At 35.7% G+C, this 16,905-nt stretch overlaps 2 protein-coding genes across 6 annotated transcripts in view; both read left to right on the forward strand.

Moving 5' to 3' along the window:
* LOC129790857 (uncharacterized) overlaps window positions 1-16,905 on the forward strand; it is a 679,906-nt gene that overhangs the window by 90,685 nt on the left and 572,316 nt on the right. The window lies entirely within an intron of this gene.
* LOC129790870 (transcription factor Sp9-like) overlaps window positions 1-16,905 on the forward strand; it is a 76,385-nt gene that overhangs the window by 42,084 nt on the left and 17,396 nt on the right. Inside the window, exons 1-2 of one of the 5 annotated variants that reach the window (XM_055828681.1) lie at window positions 1,994-2,290; window positions 2,368-2,963. The exons of 2 other annotated variants lie outside the window; for them this stretch is intronic. In XM_055828681.1, coding sequence (XP_055684656.1) covers window positions 2,847-2,963 — 117 coding nt within the window. In that variant the 5' untranslated portion in view covers window positions 1,994-2,290; window positions 2,368-2,846. Of the gene's footprint in view, window positions 1-1,950; window positions 2,964-16,905 lie in introns of those variants that run through there. 2 more of the 5 variants (XM_055828680.1, XM_055828682.1) reach the window with 2 other exon arrangements.

Consider the following 16,905-nt stretch of genomic DNA (forward strand, 5'->3'; position numbering starts at 1 on the left):
TGGTGGAGCATCTCTTGAAAATAGAATTGGACACGAGTCAATTTGTTGTCATTACAGGGGCCCTCGTGTACCCACTCAAGTGGGTGGCTTCCATGTCACACTGTATATACCATGCTATTTGCATTTTATGAAAAATGCCAGCGTTCTACTTTTTTTCTTTTTAAATTTATTTCTTCTTCATCTGTCCAGCAGGCTCAGCTCATTGTACAACAGAAAAAAAAGAAGAAAAGCAATTTCACCTGAAAATTTATGACTGATGCCAAACGATCCAGGGAGGAATGCAAAGAAAAGAAATATGGAGCAATTATTCAAATCAAAATTGTATCATTGTCTATTAATTATCATCATTCGCATGTAGAACACCCAGAGTTGTAGGAATAGACACATAATTGCTGGTTGCAATGCGTTTTAACTTCTTTTTTTCCCATTTTCCACCGAGAACTTTGAATTTTCGCTTCCCTCCCGTCAACGTTTCCCATCCCAAAGTCACACATCCCGGAACGTATTAATTGCCTCAGCCATTTTTAATTCGATGACAGCTCGAAATATAAAATTCTTTTAAGTTTTTTTTCCGTCCTTCACCCGCTATTGCAGAGTCTCCCCTTGACAGCACCCTTTAATGTGGGTATGAATAAAAAATTCATTGATATGGATTTTGATTCTCTGTTGACCTCTGAGGGGATCCCACAGTCGCCATTAGTCCATCTGCTTCTATTTTTTTCTATTAGACCTATTAGATGAAGTTATTTTTATTTGTTATTCAAATTTTGCTTGGTAGGTAGGTACCTATCAAAGATAGAATATTATTAGGGGTCACTCATACCGAAATGTAAGGGAAAATCTATTGGCGTAAACGTAAAGTATAAAGAACTTTATTCATTTTGTTAGAGAAATTCCCAGGAGAGTATGCAGGAAAAAACGGTTTTATTTTGAAAGATGCCTACCAAAGAGACCTCGGAATATTGATTTGTTCTGATGGAAAAATCGTGGTCTTCCGCATTTTAGGATTGTTTTTGAAACCAAATTGTTCAAAGAAGTCTCAACGCTCTTTAAATGTCGCGATATACGATAAGAATTTACCTACACGTATGCACAGAATTACCACGTTCCTATTGGCTTGAACCCTCTTTTTCCTTATATCTCCTTTAGGCTTGCTTCCTGAAATTAAAAAAACATAACCTCACATATTTTCAATTTAACGTAAATTTTCAAAATTTCAAGCAAAAATTTCAAAAATAAATCACAAAATTTAGAATTTTCACTGCAGAAACTCATCTATGTAGTATGGGGGGATATGGGGTTAACTACCCGAAAACTATTGGTTTTGTGGTAGATGTGAACTATGTGGGGGCTTCAATGGTTCATTTTTTTTCTCTTCATAGCAATTTTTGCGCATGATCCCCCACAATCAATCAATTTGGTGGCGAGTTTTTCTCCATACCGTGAAAATGGGAATTTGCATGAATTGGAGCCGTGCACACAGTGTATCCCATTGATTGGGGATCCACTGGGGGGCTCACACAATTGCTTCTCGCGGATGTGGATCCGGTTTGGGTGTCCCCCACTTTTGTCGCATGAAAAATCACTCCACCCCTGTTGGCCCCCCTTGTGTGGCACCCCCTCTGGCTCCCCTTCAGGGGGGAAAAGGGGGCTGTAGCTGGCCCCCACCCGCTGTAGTATGGCGCGGTAGCGTATGTGTTGTACTGCGGTATGTGTATGGGTGTTGTGTGTGGATGTGCGTAGCATGGTGGTGTGTTATGTTGTGTTGAGTGAAGAAAAGTAGTGTGTCCCGAGCTCGATTGGTGCGCCGCCAATGGGCGGATATTTGAGCAAAAAGTGGGAGATTGGGCGTTTCTGTGTACATTTTACCCTCGGATCTCTTGAAATGTAGCACGCCATGTACGGAGCCGGTTTCCTCCACTTGTACATGGCGTGCAGAGTGAGAGGTAGAGTTGCGTCGCGGCTCAACACACATCGAAACATCGCACGAGAGTCAGTTCATAAGAATACCCCGAACTAGAATGAATAGCCGTGTGCCGGTGAGGCCGTGAATCGCGATCAACTTTTTTTTTGTTCTCGAGTGCTTCTCTTTGTGAAATTTCGAATTTTCAACCATGAATGTAGAAGACTGGACATACCAGATTTCACTATATGGACAAGCCTATGAGCCCTGATGTGAGTGCCTGAAGAGGGACTAAAAAAGGCACAGTTGGGGGCAAATTGTCACATATTTAAATTTCTTGACAGTTTTTTCAAATACTTTGTACATTTTTTTAAAAAGGTGTTAAATGTGAGTTTTTCCTCCTTTTTTCCACCCTCATTCGCGAAGTGCGATGATAATTTTGTTGAAATTTTTTTGTGATATAGCGTAGACAGTGCCATTCTATCTAGTTTATCCCTGCACATATTAAACCTCCTTAAGACAGACCGAAGAGGTTTTCCACAACACAACAAAAAAAAACAAAGTAACAAATACAACGATATAGTGTCCTCAGCAACAAAACTAATGTCCTCAGGATATTTTCTAAAGCAAAAAAAGAAGAGAACGAAGAAAACAAGTCGACAATAAAGAGCAGGCAAAAATTTCGGTTGCAGAGGAAGCGTAATTTGACCTCTGTGAAGACTTTGATTTTTGCCGAAGAGATCGATGCAATAGGACCAATTTAGTGTGACTGCGGAGGAATTCAAAAAATAAGGACAAAAAATCCCTTGGAAGAGGGTGAAGTTTTTTTTTCTTAATTTCTTAAATTTATCTCGGTTCCGTGCACCCACTTGAAGGTGCTCGAGTGCAAGAATTGGCCCAGCATTGACGTGCAACGGAGCCCCAGCCGGAGTGGCAGGCGAAGATGCTGACCGACATGGGACCGACGGCAGCGGGGCAATTCTATGGATCGCAAATACCGACAATGGGCATGAACATAACAAATATAGCGACACACATACAAAAGCCATCAGTTAGTCCTGTAAGTGACAGTTTTTTCTTTACTTCTTCTTCAAAATGAATACCCCCTTTTGTTATGCACTCCCTCCTGGTGCCTGTGTCCGCGTGATGGATCAGTGAGCGATGCTACAAATATGATTGATTGTATGACACCTATTGGCAGCATATCTAGGACATTCACGGTATTCTCACGGCAACAATGCCTCTAAGAAAAAAATATGTATTAAGGATCATGGGGCGAAACACGAGGGTTGAAATTTTGATAAGTCGTGACAAATTTCTTTGGGCATTGTTGCATTGAGGGAACCACTTAGCGCCACTTCAAACTAGCCCCTTATAGGGACCCTCAAAGTCTTCAAAGTTAAACTCACAACAGAGCCCAAAATATATGTGGTTTTCTCTATCAGCAGAAATGATCAACTCCAATATTCCTTCAGTCGAATCGACAGTTGGTGACTAATTGAGGTCACAAATGAGAGGTGGTTTTGTCCATTTGTATTAGAATTAATTCTCTCACCTCTGCCACCATTAATGATGAATGCAATTCCCACTCATTCGTAGAAACACAGATTTTTTCAAAGTAATGCAAAAAAGCATGTGCAAATGGTACGAATGTTGTTCTAAGAGGCAATTCATTGCAATATTAAATTCGTATCTATCTTTCTATCTAACTATCTAAAAAAAAACAATAAATTGGATTTTGATAAAAATATTGAATTTCAAGGGTTAATTTTGTCAAAAATCTTTTCCTTATTTGCAATTTTTTACTGATAGTGTTAAAAAAGAAAAATAAATAACTTCTAGAACCAGATATTTTAATCTTCAGAATAACAAAAAAAAACAATTTAAGAAAGCTGACTGTCAAAATCTAATAACAACTTTCAAAATGCAAGAAAAAATAAAGACTTTTTTACAGAATCGAACTCATTAGAAATTTTCTAATAAGAAAAATTCATTCGTGAATAAAAAAAAATGAATTTATAAATAGTAAATATATTTATTTTTTTTATTATTCTTTAAATAAGTCCTAAGTCTTTACTTTATTCTATCATATTTAGCCTAGCTAGAAAGTAGAGTTTCTTGTTGAAAACTTATCCAATATATCGTTGGTGTTCTCTAAATACGAAATAAAAGAAAATCGAACTACTTGATAAATTGTTATGTATATTTCCTTAAAGCATAGTCGCCGGTATCCTTAACTAATTAAATAGGTTAGTTCTTATTGACTTTATTAAACTTACAAAGTTTTATCTAATTTATTTCAACACATAAGGTTTCTTAAATGAATTCGTCCCCATTAGGGGGTTAAAAGGTTTGAGTACAAAATTGTAAACATATTCGACCAAAATCCTATTCTTCATAAAGTTAGTATAAAAGGTTTTAAACAAAGTTACAAAACGGAATATTTCTTTTAATATGGATCCGAATTAACAGATTTATAATAATTAGAAAAATATACTAAAAAATTTTTCAAATAACTCTTGGAATCGAAATTTAATGCTATGGTATTTAATTCATAGCGCTGAGCCTCCCCTTAAAGTCAAAGGCTAGCAATTGAAGAATTCTCATTAGCACGTACGGCTGAGTGAGTCGTTTGATAATTGTCCGAGTCTAATTCAATTAATTTCCAATCATTACGATGACATATTGTTGACGAGGAAAATGCAATGTGATCACATGGAAAATCAATTGATGCCGCTCTTGTGGCATGAGGCAATTTTGCAAGTGGATTTAGACGTGATTAGGCTGCAATATTTTCTTCATCCCGAGATATTTAGCTGGGCAATAAAATGGAGAAAAGAAAAAAAATATCTGCCACTGATGAGGGACTTAAAATTGAAAAAAATAAATTCTTTCAATTTCTCAAACTCGCGTGACCATAATTGTTGTCATTTTTGCCCAGAGACTCTCACAATATGTGCAAAATGTCAATCATTTGTGAGAATGAAGAGTGAGAGATCCTCCTTAGTTAGCTGTATATAGTGGCTCAAGTTATGATGGTAAAAAGAAGTTTGGGTGTCTTTTACTGTTAAAGGAAGAAGATGTGAGTGGAAGGAAAAAAAATGAAGTTGTGAGAGGGAGATTTATCTCATAAATATCTCATCCTCCGTATCACCGCGAAGGCCCCATTATTGATGGAAACACGCAAAATCCTGGAACTCATTTACCCATTCCGACAAAAGTCACCTCATTATGAGAGATGATCTTCCCGCCCGCCCTCAGACAAACGCACCCGAAGAGTAAGAAGAGGGAATTTCTCGGGAAGAGGAGCACATATGAGGAATCTTCCGTGGCAGAGATTTATCCCATCATCGACAGAGCATTGGAAAGAGCGTTGAATTACAATGATTTCGGATTGTGGAGAGAATGTGTGAAACTAGTGTTAACACACAATAAAACATGACATTATGTCTCTGACACTTAATTAATTATCCTCCCCGAAAAGTTTGAAAACCAATGCTTTGCCCCTTTCCCCCACGACCGACTTTACTCCTGTGAAATTCCAGAGTGACAAATTTCAAATTCCTCACCATCGAGATAAATTAAGCGCATAAAAGTGACACTTTTTCACTTTGCTCGTTTGAGATTCCCTTTCATTGACTCCTTCTGTGGAGTGATCGCCTTTTTTTTTTTACTCCCTTTTCACTTCTTCAAACTCCATCGTCCCTCGAGGGAGAATCTTGTTTGGATTTTTGAAATATTTCCTCTTAATTTATTTATCGTTTGTTGGCACATGTGTGAAGGAAAATTTCAAATAACTCGAGCAAACCCAGAAAGGATGATCTTATGATGGGTGATTGTTGTGTCAGACAGCAAGGTTCCTTGAGGGTATACAGGGAAGCTCTTATTGTTAGTTACAGAATCTAATAAACTTAATTCTAATTCGTCCGTTAATTCTAATTCGTTCGTTTAGTTCTAATTCGTGCCAGAAGATTGAAAAAATTATGATTTTTCAAAAATTATATTCAAAAAGAAATAAAATAAAATAAATAAAGAAAATCGTCGCTGGTACCTAGAGGAACAATGTTTTTTGTTACTATTTACTTGAACTCAGTTGATTCAATGGAAAAGAATTTTTATTTTGACATTAAAATTACCAATTATTATATTTTTAAATTTATTATCAATGATTTTCTAATAATAATTCATTTTCACCCGTTCTAATCTGCTTTAAACTCGATATTAATTAAAGTTTGACCTCCTAACCTTTCAATGTATATAAATAAATTTTATTTAAAATTCTAACAATTAAAATTAGTAAAGAAGCATAAATTATAAAATAAATCAGGTTCATAAAATCACGTGAAAGCACAACATTATGAGACATTGTATGTAAATATAAATGAGTAAAATACTGCGTGCTATGTATGCCCTCAGAATAGCTTGGCTGTACACATATGGGAAAAGGGTAACCACAAGTCTGGAAATAGTAATGATTTTCCGCTATTAATAGTTGCTGGGAGAATTTATGCTCTTCCTATGATCATCACCGACACCCTCGTTGTTTCTTATTAATTATGCTCCCCCCTTGTCTGATTTTTATGATTATTGGAAAATAATCAGAATTATGGTCCGAAAGAGCAACTTTTACAATGTGATACAAAACCCGCGGGATGTCCGTTAATATCCAATCAATTTTTATACCTCATCAGTCCTCAATGTGGGCAATTAAATGGAACTCTCTATTAGTGACGGTCCCGCGTTGGAATTATGTTAATTTTCCAATGAATTTTTTTCGGTGTGATCCCCGACAAAATCGTTCATCTGGCGCGGCTTTCGCCAGAAGGAGTTGCGCGCGGCTGGTAGGAAGAATCAAAAGCCAGCATGGTGTCTCGTCCCAAGAAAAGAGATTACCAGTCAACCTGGAGTGAATGGTGTGGTCTTTTCTGCATCATTCTTTTGGTCTAAAATAAACACACAACACTCGACGATGGCCAACAATGTCCGGTGGAAGAAAAGAAGATCCAACCATGAGAGCCTATATGGGATCTATAGTACAAAAGGCACACAAGAGGATCCCAAAACGTAAAGTTGATGGCTTTTGTGTACCTATTTAGACTGCATTTTATTCACTTTTCATTCCAACTCCTCTTGTCGCACAATACCTCAATGAGGCTCAAGTTATATTTATCGGCAGATAATCGGTTAATCTCTCTCCTTTCTTTTTATCTTTATGCACAACAACCTCAATCTCATCCTCACAGTGCACAGATCAGCCCCAGATGATCTCGACTTAAATCTCCAAATCGGCCTCACCAGACACTTTCTCGCCCTCTTCTCCCTCCACCGTACATATGTATATATGGGGACTTGATGGGCTCGCATGCAAGACCCATTGCTTGTATTTGCACAAGGTACCTTTTAATCCACCCAACAAAGTGATTGCGGAATTGGATTCAAAATTGCTCCACGAGAAGACTTTCGAGTGGCAATTAAAATATCGTGATCACTCCTGCAGAAGCCACTGAAGATCACTTTTGCAATCTCGTGTACGAGGATGCTGGAGAGTCTTAGAATTGCGACTACTTAACATTGAAATGTTGGTTCATTCTGTGCAATGGATGCAACTCTGCAGCTTGGCTGTGTTGTATTCAACAAATTTAGGAGTGAGATCAGAGGTGGATTTTAATGGCAAATAAAATAGTTTTTCAAGTAATTTAGCGGGGATTTCATTCAAGGTTTTCGATTTAATGGTGATATCTGTTTTAGTTCTCCAAGTATTCTTGGTATATTTTTTTTTTTACAATTTTTTGATTCGTCTATTCGTTTAAGAACCTGTTTTGGGGCTCACAAAAGAATAAAAATATTTTTAAAATATCAACATAAAAATTCACATAATTCTTTATTATATGATGTTCTAATTTGATGATTTTAAAAAATTCTGAAAGCTGCGCTTTTCTTCTTTTCAAAACTTCCGGAGTAATGTAAATTGGTCAAAGGGTTGATTTTTTTTACAGACACTCAAGTAGATTCATGCAAAAAGGACTATTATCGCTTCAATCGTTAATTAAATATCAAAGGATGATTCGATTTTTTAAAAATCTTTCACCTAACGTTACTGAATAAAGGGAATGAATGTACATATAACTTTCAAAATACTTACATGACATTTTTTAAAATAGATCATTCAAAGCCTGAGATATTCACGGTTAAACTCGTCAATTTAATTTCTTGAAATGGAAAACATTATTTAGTGCGCATTGATGCATATGCTTCATCACAAAAACATGAGATACAATGGAGGCGTGATTTATATATCTTTGTACTAATCCGTTAGAAAAAAATATTTTTCAAAATTTCTTTTGAATGTTTAATAATTTTTAATAAAGTTACTTTAAATTTAATTTAATTTTTATATAAAAATTTCAGTGAACTGAAATAAACTACTTTGCAAAAACTTCACTACCAACATATTAGCTGTGTTTCTTTCAGACACAGCTTTTGTGTACCGAGCAAAATCGAAAGTCGTCAGATCGGGCTCAAACTTGGGATGAGCACGAATTAGGGTCCCCACATTCCAAAAAACGTATGCGCCAAAAAAAATTTTTTTCCGGCCGGCCGTCCGGCCGGAACCTATCGCCTAATTGCGAGAGAACGGTGATAGATAGAGACTTGCGGTAAACGGCAAAGTTTAAATATCGACCGGAAGACATCCGATTATGATGTCAAATTTTACCCCGCACCCCTCCGTCCGCCATTTTGAATAACCTCAAAATTTTGTTTTCACTATATCTCTGCCGCTATTATAGCTAGAGGTCTGAAATTTTGGTATGTTGTAGGGGCCATCAATACCTTTCCAACGATACCTCATTTTCGAAAATCGGCCAAGCCGTTTAGTCAATATAGCCGCCACATTTTTTTATAGAAAATCGACCATAACTCGAAAACGGCTTGACCGATTTTGATCAACCCGGGGTCAAATGAAAGATCTCAACAAACCCTAGAACTCTCTAGAACATCATAAGTTTCAAAAGTGACCGCTAGGGGGCCAAAAATCAAAAACAAAATTTTCGATGAGTTTTCGATGAATATCTCGAAAACGCCATTATCGATTTGCTTCATTTTTTGATATGTTATAGTTGACCATATTATTTAGCTTCATGCCAAAAATGAAGAAAATCTATGTCTCCGTTCTCGAGATATAGCCTTCCAAAGTTGGCATGTCATATCTCGGGTTCTACAAGTCCGATTTTGATCAACTCAAGTGAAAATGAAAGGTTTCGTGAAGCCCTACAAATGTCTAGAACATTGCAAGTTCGAGAAATGACCGCGAGAGGCGCTAAAGTCAAAATCAAAATTTTCGAGAATTTCGAACTCGAATATTTCGAAAATGCCATTATCGATTTACTTCATATTTTAATATATTATAGTTGAGGTTAAGACCTTTTCAACGATAGCTCAAACTCGAAAATCTATGGAGCCGTTCCCGAGATATGGCATTTTAAAAATTCCTTGGGGGATGACTTTTCAACTTTTCCCTACTTTGCGCGTATTTAAATTAATTCGCGTTCTAGTTTGCTCTCACAAAATTGGTACACTGAAAGAAACACAGCTCTCGTAAGCTTGGTCAGCTTACCCGTACATTTTTAAACATAAATCAGTGATAAAACCTCATGACTTTTACGTCTTCGCCTTATTTTTATTTTAAATCCAAAACATTCAAAAGAAATTCAATAGACTTTCAAGAAAACATTTCTTCAACAAAACATCTTGAGATACATAACATACATAGTTAGCTGGAGTTGAGGCATTTAAAACGATGATGTCAGATGATAAATCACTTAGCTAAAAAAGGCGAGCAAATTGTGTTGGAAAATTGGGGTTTATTGTCGCATGAAGTAGCGAATAGAATAAATTTGACACAGATTCTCCACAGAAGGGGTCCCTCGTTGTAAATTTGCGGCATATCCGAAGAGATAAAATGTACTTGATAAATAGCTTATTATTTTCTTTCACGCCACAAGACTTTTCTAACCAAACAAAACGTGGTGAGATCGCAAAAGGCAACCGTGAAAAGCTTCGGAATCAGTTTTACGAGGCGTGACGCTCAAGATCAGATACAGATCCATCTGCTTCTACACTGCCGTGGAAATATCATTCTCTGTGGCAAAAATGGGGAGATCATATGGTGACGAAGGGTGTTGTGTAGGAAATAGGAGGTTTTATACTTTAGAGAATAAAAAAAGAAGGTAGCTCCCAGAGAAAAAGAGGAATAATTGTCCGGGAAATGTCTCACCACACAGAGAGGGTTTGGCAAAAAAAAAGGTAAAGTGACACCATCACACTCTGGCAAATCGCGCACTTGAAGTAACACCATGCTATTAATTAAATTCACTAAACATCTTACCTATTTTGCGCATATTTGAAAGAGATGGTGTGTGCCTCCGTTTGTCAGGCGCGAACATCTTAATCTTTCATCAAAGAAAAGTGTTTTGCTCCTCGATTTTTCCACACGCTGGGAAATTTATTTCATTTGCATGTCACTTTTAAATGGTCCGTGGCGTGTATTTTGCATTAATATACGTGTCATTCGTCTTCCACTCTATGCGCGCCTTTTGCTCGCATCATCATACCGGAGACATTTTACCATCAAATCCCAAAATGCTATTCTCACACATTTCTCGTATTTAGCAGCCCCAGACAACATTTCAAATACTCTTCAAATAATCCATTTCCTCTGTCCCCATCAACAGTCTCATTCATGATTTCGATTTTCGTGTGAATTGATTTTTGTGGTGATCTTAAGATGAATCCTCGGCACGTCTTTGCACCATTAGAATTGCTAATCAACATACCCCTGTTTCACAAAAAAAACCCAAAGAAATGTCGAATGTCGTTGAATTGTTAACAGAGTGAACAAAAAAATCAATTTCAATTGCAAAAGATGTTGTTCTGAGTTTTTTCTTCAATTTTCTAGAATACACAGGGAGTGTATTTTTTTAACATTTTTTTAACACAGTAGAATAGTATGAATGAACTACAAAAAATATTTTTTTTTTCGAATTTATTTATCATCTTTTTGCTTATAAATAATTTTTTCTATGAAAATTCAATAATGTTGTTTGATTTATTTATTTTTAATTTTAATTTAGAGTTTGTTCTATGTATTTTAGTTTGAATATCAATGTATATCAAATATGTAAAAATTTATTTCTCCTTCTCTTCAAAATTTTATCTTTTTATTGCTTCTGCGGTATTTTCTCCATTAAAATGGACATGTTTCTGTTGATTCTTTTTTCCAACCATTTGCAGTGGCTTTTTCTCGCGAACTCGTGGCATTTATCATTTGTCACAATGTTGCAGTAATTCATCGGAATTGCCACAAAATTGCACATAATTAATTCTCTATCTTTTTTCACCTCAATTATCATGTAAAAAAAAACATTGTGGTGGTTTATGCGGCATCAACTAAGAAATTGTAAGAATAAAAAATATCCACGAGACCTTCTGTTATTAAACTTATATTTCTTTTTTTGTGATTAAACTCATTATTATTTTTTCATCTTTAATCATAAAATAATTTATTGAGTTATTTATATCTTAATAATAAAATAAAAATGTGAATATATTTTTTGCACCACAAATCCTAAACATGATTTCCATATCCTACGATTTTATATATTTTTCTCCATGCCGTGTGTATTGTTTCTCTGCACCAATGCAACAATAGCGCGCGGGATTTGAGGGAAATTAATTTTCCATAACGATCTTATCGCCGTCCACACGAGATAATTCACAAGAGAATAACAATTAGGGGGTGGAGATGGAGAATTAAATTTTATTGCCATTTGATTTCTAATGAGGAAATTGATGCAGTGATCCTCCGGAGGCGAAAGATCACAAGCATCGGTGTGTGATTGTTTCGTGATATTTAAGACGATTGCACGAGAGCCGGGAAAAAAATTGCAAGAGGTGCTTCAAATATTGCGCCATTTGCCAGGTATATAGAATGGGCAATTGAAGGTAGAAAAAACATTGGCGAGTGCAGCACTAAAAATCACTCAATAGTTTGAATTTCAATCGATGCTAGTTGATCTTGTGGGCGATTAATTCGTGAGATTGTTCTTCGACTTCTTCGTGTGCCTCAGGTTTGTTAAGACAAGAGCTCTATCTCATTGGATTATGTGGGGCTACTTTACAAAATTTAATTCAGAAGGTCAATTTATCTTATTTAATCGTCCTGATTTTTTAAAAATTTATTTTAAATAAAAAATGTTTAAATGAAATATTCAAATTTAAGTAATTCAGCGATGTTTTGCTTTGTTTTTTTTTTGTTGTTGTTTTTGAAACTTAATCTTAAAGGAAATTTAAGAAAATTTGTCAAAGAATAAATTAAAAAATTAACGAATAAATCCCTAGAAGTATGTCACTAATTTAAGAATACTTTAATTGTCTTGTCATTAAGTTTTCCAACAAGCTCTAGTCTCAATTACCATCACCGGTATTTGCTCATTGTAGGCATCACTACTGAAGTTTATTTCGTAACCATATTAACATTACGAGAAAAATGAAGCGCAAAGCACGTTTTAAAACATCAAATTTAATGAAGCGTTTAGTCTGAATAATTTTATTTTATATCACTTAAATGATTCTCTAATATTTTACTTCAACAAACACTTTGTTGGCAAAAAGGGCGATTGAGATAAACGATGCGCATACGAAAATAGGAAGATGGCAGGGCGAAACATAAACAATTAGCTCACACAATTCACAAAATGCTTCCCCGGAGCAACTACTTTGCCGTTAAAATTATGTTTTACACATCAAAATAAACCCTAAGCACATGATTTTTTTTTGCATCAATTTGTCACCACAACTTTTGCATTTTAATTCACAATTTTAATTAATCATCGTGGGCACCTCTTGTGTGTGCGCGGTGTTAATATTAATAATCCATTAAAATATGTGTGCGCAAGAAAGGAGGGTAAATTAAATTAAATCCTAGGCATTATGTATAAAAAGAAAAAAAAAAGAAATAGAGGAAAAAAAGAATGTTGAGCTCCAAGAAAACCATGGTTACGTGTCTTGTACAGGTAGATTCGGAGAAAAAGAAATAAAATGTAGCTTTGTAATCGAATTAATTGTTAATTCGCATGGAAAGCAAATAACTCCAGCTACTGAAATTATTTCTCGTTCAGTGGCAGTTTGGTGGATGGGTCGCTGCAGCTGAGCTTTAGTTTTATTTTATTCGCTTTTCTTTCTTTTTTTTTGTAATCGACAAACTAAGAGACTCACCTCTAACTGCATTTGCCGCAGGCACTTCAAGTCTTGTACTCGGTGGCTCTTTCAACTTCTTCGCTTTTGCCACCGCAAGGGTTCCTTTTGGTCTTGATTTCTGTGCGCACACACAGATTGGCACGGGAGGGCATTTTGGATGAATTAATGTTGTAAAAAAAAGTTGTAAAAATGCCTGGAAAAGAACAGAATCATGTTTTGTTCTTAATAAAAATCATTTTACTCCTAATTAATGCATTGCTATGCAAGAGTTTAGCCTTTTTGCAACATTTTATTCGGTGAAACTTGAAGAAGGTCTTTCAAAGAGTCGAAAAATTGAAGAACGAAATAAGAATTTACTATTAAATAATTAATTTAATTTCTAAGGTGTCTCTTAACTTAATTCCTTTATAAAGGAAACGGTATCCAGTCTTAAGATTTAAAACTAGGTCTAAAATCCTTAGCCTAGGTGAGTTTTTTAACCTAGGCATTAGTTTTTAGAACTAGGCTTAAATTTTTCAAATAGAATCTGAGTTTTTTAACGTCTTAGAATAAATTGAAACTAAACAGATCTTTAGATGAATTCTAAAAGTTTTGCGCATCTAAATTCTAGAAAAATCATCAAAAATGCATTCAGCTTCAACCTAACTTCAAAACCGAAAAAGCATAACTTATAAAAATCTTACTTCCGGTATAACAAACTAAGGGAGTTATCACACATAAGCTCTAAGCGCTTGATGCTTAAGATTTTACATGTGGAAAAACGAGAAAAAATACCGTTGTTTTCTCTTTCGTACTCACATAGAGGTTATGATGCTCAAGCACTTGGAGCTTAAGTGTGATAGCCCCGTAAAGATTGGTCTAAAAAATCTAAAGTCTGCTATGAGCTAGCTTTTGTTACATAGTCCAGATATCTAGGTTCTATCTAGATTATTAGGACTATTGTCTGATTTAAGAAATTTAAGCCGGAATTAGTAATGAATTTCTGCCGATTTACCATTTCCGATCTCAATGAGAAAATGACAGAAAATTCGCATCTACATAATAGCATACATACTTAACCCTTAAAAATTAGGTATATCAACATAAAGAGGTATCAATGGAAACTCCCTAAACCGTGTCTTTTTTGGGGAGTTCCTGAAGGTGTTCCCAACTTCCACCCCATCTAGAGCTCTATGTAGTCCTGCACCCAAGATGACTCGAGCGAAAGTTATTTTCTCCCTTTTGGCTTTTTGCCCGCCGTGAAGGACGTCCCATGGGCTAAAGGTGTGCATTTTATGATTTGTCATTGTGTAATTATCTCCGTATCGTTTGGGTGCGATCAAATCATTGTCGCCGTCTCGGGTGGAATTTACATGGTTGAGTCTCCCTTTTGAGAAAAAAAGCGAAAAGTGGGCAAAAGGCAAAAGTGGTGGCGCCAATTTCATCCATTCTTCCCATCAAAGCGCCTTTTTCCCCCCTGGGAGCCCCCATCCTTTGTGTTATAACCATCGACAGTATTTCGCTGAAACATTTGACGAGGAGTCTTTCCCATCTGTCATGGAGTACTTCCAAAAGGGTTCTCCGCGCCTTCCTCTTAGGCTGTTTAAGGATGGAGTCCCTTCTTGTCCGTGTTTTTTTGCGCCATAATAACAAAATTTATTAGTTGCATTCATGGGAGTTAATTAGAAAAAGAGTCGGAGTCTTTTGTTGCATGATGGACTGCTGTTGTCTCTCACCATCGCGCACACATGTGAGCAATTGTATTTATTTTTTAAATACAATATATCGCGCACAATAATTCTCTCGTGCCTTCCACCATCCCAAACGAGCAACAATTGGAGAAGAACTTTACTTGTCTTTCATTTCTTCAGCCCTTTTTTCCCTCTTTTTCTGTGGTCTCCACGTTTTTTTTTTACTTCTTGTTATTCTCAATGCCTTTTGCGCGCGGATGGAGCACCTCAAAAGGAAAGAAAAACCCTCCTGAGAGAGCAACATAAAACACGTCAATTTTCATATCGCCTCTTCTATGGGCTTAAAAGCGCGCGGAAGCACCACGAAGAGGTCCCTGCTGCGGAAAAAGAGTAAGAGAGGATTGAAATAAGAAAAAAAAAGTCTGAAAAGTCTTTCATTCTTTTTTACACAATCCATCCACCGTTCACCGATTAATTTATGTATGTAATACACTTTGTGGGCTGCGGTTTGGTAAGTTGTCTGTTCATTAAAGAAAAACCGTCTACAATTATCTTGTCCACATTGTTTTCACAACACCATGAAGTGTATTCCAACTCCGCCACCAAATGCTCACATAGACGCTGCTCTTTTTTTTTTCAGCCCTGCCTCCACCATGGAGACCTCAAGAACAATTTTCCCCGAACCACCGCGTGCCATTTGCCCTGGTCAATTGGTATTTGTCTTTCGTTTTGAGAAACAATCGGGTGCCATTGCAATGGTAATTTTCATGCACAAAAAATTGTAAAATATCCTACAAACTTGGGGTGTCTTAATAGAGAAATAAAATGCGCAACTTCTTTTGCGGTTTCCAACCATCCTAACAGTCTGTGGTTCCTGGCCAGGGGCTTCCAGAATGCTCGAAACACCCTGGACAAACATTTCTTCCCCACAAAATGGCTTAATGTCCAAACATTTTAGTTCTTTGAGATGTTAATTTTTGCCATTTTGGCTATTCTCTTAAAAAAGAAGTTTTAGGCAATTCAGTGTACTTTTTGATATAATGTTCTTTTTGTTTATTCCAGCGATGTTTTGCTTTTTATTGAAATATTCCAATTAGTATTTTTGAGCTAAATAAGTTTTCTAATTCATTGAATTTAATTGAATAAAATACTACACATTTTGACAAAGGAATGTATGTATGTATATATCATACCTCGAAGTTTTATTTAAAAATTAACCCTTTTGCGTCTCAAAGGGAACAAAAACATTGAAATATTAATTTGTATCGCAATATTTATTTCTTAAATGAGCTTAGGGATTTTCTTTGAAAAAACTTTTTTTTTTTAATTTTTTTAGAATTAAATTTAACGGCTAGCTTTTGAAGCGTGAGTCATCTTACCACCCAATAATCCTTTAACCTTAGTCTATGGAAATAATTTTCCTTTTCAATTTCTTTTAATGTTCAATTAAGGAATCAATATTAACTGACACAAATCCTTTTGAATACCTACATAAAATATTTTTTAAAGCCTAAATAATACATTTTACTTAATTTTATCGTGCCTAATCTATGACCGAATCATTTTTTTTTACAAAGCATTTGAAAGAAGCTAAAACTTCTGAAGCAACTAATTGCTAAAAATAAGACTTAGAATACTAAAAAAAAATATTTTCAGCATGGAGACTTTTATTTGGCAATAAAACCTTTAACATTTTAACGAACCATCCCCGCATGAGTTCCAATTTCAGGATAAAATTTTGGGCATTTAGCGGTTTGTTGGAGCATCAAAAGCATCGGAAATGGCTTCATTATTTCCTCATTTGCTCACAGTGCCTCTAGTTTTGCGGTCAAAACAAAAAAAAAGTTGCGACAAAAATTCTTCCTTGAAAATTGTCTCACTTTTGTGCACACATCTTGTGTTGTGTGGCGAAACACGATGTAGGGAATTTCTGTTGATTTGCACTTTGCATGCAACAATTTTAAGTATATTATTTATTTATTGCATTTTATTTCTACACCACACTGCCTTTTGTTTTAGCCTCTTTTCGCCTCATATCATCCCCGGCAATAATATAATTCGTCTGACGAATAAATG

This window comes from Lutzomyia longipalpis, chromosome 2 (genome assembly GCF_024334085.1).
Source record: "Lutzomyia longipalpis isolate SR_M1_2022 chromosome 2, ASM2433408v1".
Classification (NCBI taxonomy): domain Eukaryota; kingdom Metazoa; phylum Arthropoda; class Insecta; order Diptera; family Psychodidae; genus Lutzomyia; species Lutzomyia longipalpis.